Here is a 5256-nt window from a genome sequence, read left to right as displayed (position 1 = left end):
CTTGACCTTCTAGTAAAACGTCAACCCTTTAAACCTCTGTAAATGAAGTACCACTGGGGATCTATATGGCTTTATAAACCCAGCCCATATTGTGGTCCACTTCTACTTCTTTCTTCTGTTTCACATACATGTTGTACCCTAAACCATTAGATTTTTATCACTTTCTTTTGCCATCTACAATTAAAGATAAAGGAAGCATAGTAGAGAATAGAAAGGATTATAGAATTGGGGGTAGAGCATCTTCTTCTACTTTAGCGATTGCTTGAAGTGTCCCCCAGCCCCTCAAGAACCTAACATTTATGATGGTTTGAAGAGTGATGTTCTCCACTTTGGTGCCCGGAGGAGTGATGACCTTCATGGTGCTGTCCAGAGTAATGATGTTTTTTGCTGTGGTGTTTTACGTAGTGATAGCTTCCAACATGGCGCCCTGAAAAGTGGTAAGTGATAGAAAGTAAATGTAAGTAAGATCTAAAATATTGGATACCACTGACACTACATTAGGTTTCATACAAATTAAACAAAGCGTCCTGACCGTTAGATATTAAGGGGGTTGTACAGGATTATACGAGATCAGTGCCACTTATTTACTTGAAGCCCGGCTGTTTGGGTAAAACCTTCAATAAGGACAGTTCTTGAACCTGAGTAAGGCTAGATTCACAAAACTGAGTTTCACTTGTGAAACTTTGTGTGTTCGCCAGATTTACCAGCCTGACCTTCATGCCTACAATCATAGTTATCTATGGTGCCAGGAGTACCTGCCTCCCAGAAACATACTGCTTCGTATCAATTATAGTACATTATAGATAACTATGATGCTAGGAGTTTTCCTCCAGGCATGAAGGTCAGGCTGGTAAATCCGGCAAACACATGGACCCAGTTTTACAGGTGAAACTGGGTTGTGTGACTCTTGCCTAAGTCTACAGCCGAGCTAACCATAAGTATGTGCATTGAGTTTCACGGCTGTGCTGTCAACATGCCACTGCTTCATCAAAATTCTCCACAATCGTGTCATTGTCCACCAATTCCCCCGACCATTGCAAAGTCATGAGTCACTCCATGATATGGTGGCTCCAGACGTATCATGTCTCCATGCTAGGGGGATCAGGACATACAAAAACTGGAACAGCTTTCCTATATTAAAGTAAATGTGTATATGTTTATTGATGTATTTGAGACTTACCATGCTTCCCATGTGACATGTCATGCTCAGAAATACTGCAAAATAAATGGTAACTAAGTGTCAGGTCTTATGTTATACATGCATGGCTTTCAGTAGTAATTTATTATTCATACACAATTATGAATATGGTATTTACATGATGGAATAGGCAATATTCACATCTTATATTACACAACATAAAAACAAGGCACGAGGGATTCAAATATAGGAGTCGAGGACTATATACAATTATGGTTAACATTGAAAACAAATTCCAGCTAAAATGGTGGACCCAACTCCTAGAGATGGGGATCACGAATGTCAACTATGCAAGTAACTATAAGTTCTTTTGACAAGTAAACCAGCGGCTGGGGGAAGATGTCTAATTGGATTGACGCATTAAGTTATCTCTATTATGACATATGGGCAACATATACTGGTATCCCTTGCTTAGAACATTACAGGAGATATATATAAAGAGACTGCCCCCTGTACATACTCAATATCATGACCATCCAGCAGGCGCTTGTATGTAGCAATCTCCATCTCCAGGTGGGTCTTCTGGTCCATGAGAACCTTATACTCATAGTTTTGACGTTCTAGGTTAGATCGGATTGTTGAAATCTTAGATTCCAGATTATTGATCAAGCATTGTAATTCTGCAAGTTTTGACCCAAAAATAGCTTCAGTTTCGGCCAAAGTACCTTCCAGTGCTGATATCTAGAATGTAATAAATGCATAATATTGTTTATCCTTATGTTGCTTCATGTATATCCATTAACCACTAGTGGTCAGGAATTTCCGAATAAGCTTCTTACCAGGCTCAGTTCACTTTGTAGATCAATTTCCAGAGCTTGCACACAATGCTTCATTTCAATTAGCTCAGTATTAACAGACTGGAGTTCTTCGGAGCTAGAAGCCACCTCACGACTAAGGTCCCCACTCTTCAAGAACAACAGAAAAGATAAAAACACAAAATACAGATACACAATTTCTACTCAATTTGCATAGTCTGAACAACTATATAAACTTGTGTTGACCTTAACTTGATACACAATGGATTGTCTCAAATGGACAACCTCATATTAGAATGAAGCCATACAATAAATGAAAACCTTGTCATAATGTGATCAAGTAAAAGTGAGACACGCTATAAGTCACTCAATACTCTTAAGTGAATAGTAGAAATGTGGAATTAGGTGGTGTCCATTCACATATCTTGACAACATTATCAGGCCATGATGATCAGTCTGCCTAAGCAGTCTTTCTTTCTTGTCAGGGTCATAAATCGTAACCAGGCTACCATCTTGTATGATGTTCAAAAGTCCATATGCCTTCCTCAGATAGCGTTCCAGGTTTTTATCATATACCCCATACCACCACTGGAGGACCACTGTGAGCTCTGTTTGAAGAAGCCTCAACATACTAATACAAATGAAGAAGGACTTAGATGAAAATATATTTAATACTAGGCAACATCAGCTAATTTACCATTTCAAGAAACATATCTTCTGCTTCCTTAAGGTTTCTTTCCATGAGGTTTTCATATTCCTCCCGTATCTCAGACAGAGCTTCATTTAAGTCAATGGATGGAGCAGCATTCATTTCCACATTGATTCTGGCCCCCAGCTGGGAAAGAAGGGATTCTATCTCCTATGGTGAGACAACAGTCAGATATCATTCTCTACTACTACTTTGAGATTTACTCATAGTATTGTATAACTGGTATAATGACCTCCTCACTGTTCATCTCAAGGCAGTTCTTTTCTTCCTCAAGGCTTTGGACTTCCTTCTCCAGCTCGCTGTTCTCTCCATTTAGTCCTTCCAAAGCTCTTGATAGATTATTTACATCCATTTCAGCATTGTTACTCTGAGTGAGTTCTAGCTCATACCTGTGCGGTACAAAAATTAAAATGTATGCTAATTAGGGTTGAGCTGATCTTGAAATTTCAGGATCGATTTCAAAATCTGATTTCCGATCATTTTCCAGCCGATCCCGATTGCAATCGCGAAATTTGCTTGATCGCTGATCGGGATCTGATCTTTTCCGATCCCGATCTTCAACCCTAGTCAATGCTTCTCTATGGGAAAAGTCACTTGAGGGTTGAGCTGATCGCAATCATGAAATTTACTCGATCGACGATCGGAATCCGATCTTTTCCAATCCCGATCACTCAACTCTACTGCTAATATATTATTATTTACACTTTTAGATATTACCTTAAGTATAGGGGTGCTACTGGGTTATGTGCCACCAGTGTAGGTGGTACCAATGAGAGGTCAGCAGTGCCGAAGACAGAAAGTCCTGTAGAAGAAGCCACGACTAAATCTGGCTTCGTTAAAAGAATATATAAAGGATATTGCCCTTTTCTGAATCCAAATTAGAATCTCAAATGGTGAACAACCAAGAGGTGTTGAATTAGGATGAAGGATCTCAGGAAAAAATTGGTAGAGGCCCCTCATTCCCAAGTGTCATATAATGCATAGGTAACCATATCAGGTGAAAGATCCTTTTAGGCCAGAACATGTGACAAACCATGATAAGTCTATCTATCTATCTATCTATCTATCTATCTATCTATCTATCTAAAAAAAAAAAAAAAATCTACTGTAGTCTGTGGAGCCAGATGGTCAATGGGCTACAGATGGAAATTGTCAGTGAAAGTCCAAGTCTATTATTATTATCCTCTCCCTATGACTCAAATCTACAATGTGACCACTTTATTTTCTTCTGTATGAGAACTAGATAAGAATACTGGGTGTTCACTTACTTGCTCCTGTAATCAGCAGCAGCCAACCTGGCATCGTCAATCTGAAGCATAATATCAGCATTCTCCATGGAAGCCTCCATAATCTAAACAAATCATTTACATAAAATTCTTCAAATTTACTTTGTTGCGATATTGACAATTAAACATTATAAATCAAAAACGATAGAATATGATAATCAGCTATTTATAATTACTAGAATTACAAACTTTTTTGTTTATATTTGTCCATGGCTATAGAGAGTATATTATGTGCTATACTGTACGTCTTACCTGGTTCTGGAGTTCATTAATGATTCTGAAGTATTGAGTACCATCAGGAGGTGTTTTGGGAGGGTTGTTTTCATACCATTCACAAATCTTTTTCTCAAGCTGAGCATTTTCCATCTCTAGTGAACGAACCTTACTGAGATAGGATGATAGGCGTTCGTTCAAAAGTTGCATGATTTCCTTTTCATTTACATCAAAAAGACTATCAACCTTAAAACCACCGTGATGATCATCAGGGCCGTGAGTAACATATTTGGAAAAAGACACTTCTTTTTTGTAGTGACCACCATGGTGGGACTTTTTAGATTTTCCAAGATGGGATGTGTGGTGATCTCCATGATGGGAAAGATGATAGCTTCCATGGTGAGACATGTGATGGCTTCCATGATGAGACATATGAGACCCTTCATGTTGTGAGGGACATAGCATGTGATGGCCACCATCATGAGATGTATGATGGACATCATGATGAGATGTGTGATGGTCTCCATGATGAGACATGTGATGACCTCCATGATGAGACATATGATGGCCTCCATGGTGAGACGTATTATGGCCTCCATAATGAGAGATTTGATTGCCTCCATGATAGGACTTATGATGACTTCCATGATGAGACATATGATGGCCTCCATGATGAGACATATGATGGCCTCCATGGTGAAACATATGATGGCCTCCATGGTGAGACTTATCAAGGCCCCCATGGTGAGATATATGATGGCTTCTGTAATGAGGCATATGATGGTTTCCATGATGAGACATGTACTGACTTCCACCATGGGTCATGTGGGAACCTTCTTGATGAGACATGTGGGAGCCTCCATGATGGGACATATGATGAGATGTGTGGTGGCTTCCACCATGGGCCACATGAGAGCCTCCATGTCGAGACATATGGGAGCCTCCTTGATGAGACATGTGGGAGCCTCCATGATGGGACATATGATGAGATGTGTGGTGGCTTCCACCATGGGCCACATGAGAGCCTCCATGTTGAGACATATGGGAGCTTCCTTGATGAGACATGTGACAGCCTCCATGTGGAGTCATATGGGA

At 39.8% G+C, this 5256-nt stretch overlaps 1 protein-coding gene across 1 annotated transcript; it reads right to left on the bottom strand.

Moving 5' to 3' along the window:
• Positions 1-157: 157 nt before the first annotated feature.
• LOC142210049 (keratin, type I cytoskeletal 19-like) lies at positions 158-4593 on the bottom strand. The gene is made up of 9 exons (XM_075279078.1): positions 4201-4593; positions 3931-4013; positions 2895-3051; positions 2651-2812; positions 1978-2103; positions 1659-1879; positions 1181-1215; positions 296-427; positions 158-174 (listed from the first exon to the last, which is right to left on the bottom strand). Exons 1-9 carry the CDS (start codon positions 4591-4593, stop codon positions 158-160), a joined length of 1326 nt encoding a protein of 441 aa, XP_075135179.1.
• Between the last annotated feature and the right edge of the window lie 663 nt (positions 4594-5256).

This window comes from Leptodactylus fuscus, chromosome 6 (assembly GCF_031893055.1).
Source record: "Leptodactylus fuscus isolate aLepFus1 chromosome 6, aLepFus1.hap2, whole genome shotgun sequence".
NCBI classification, from domain to species: domain Eukaryota; kingdom Metazoa; phylum Chordata; class Amphibia; order Anura; family Leptodactylidae; genus Leptodactylus; species Leptodactylus fuscus.
The sequence above is the reverse complement of the archived record's forward strand: the minus strand, read 5'-3'. Positions and strand labels throughout refer to the sequence as shown.

What these genes read in the sequence shown, in the direction of transcription:
- LOC142210049 (XM_075279078.1), bottom strand. Translation starts at nt 4,593, where the DNA reads ATGTCTCATCATGGAAGCCATCACATGTCTCACCATGGAAGCTATCAT. An exon ending in TTGAGATGAACAGTGAGGAG is followed by an intron (nt 2,813 to 2,894) that starts GTCATTATACCA and finishes GTCTCACCATAG; the next exon opens with GAGATAGAATCCCTTCTTTC. An exon ending in AAGATATGTTTCTTGAAATG is followed by an intron (nt 2,104 to 2,650) that starts GTAAATTAGCTG and finishes TTGTTCTTGAAG; the next exon opens with AGTGGGGACCTTAGTCGTGA.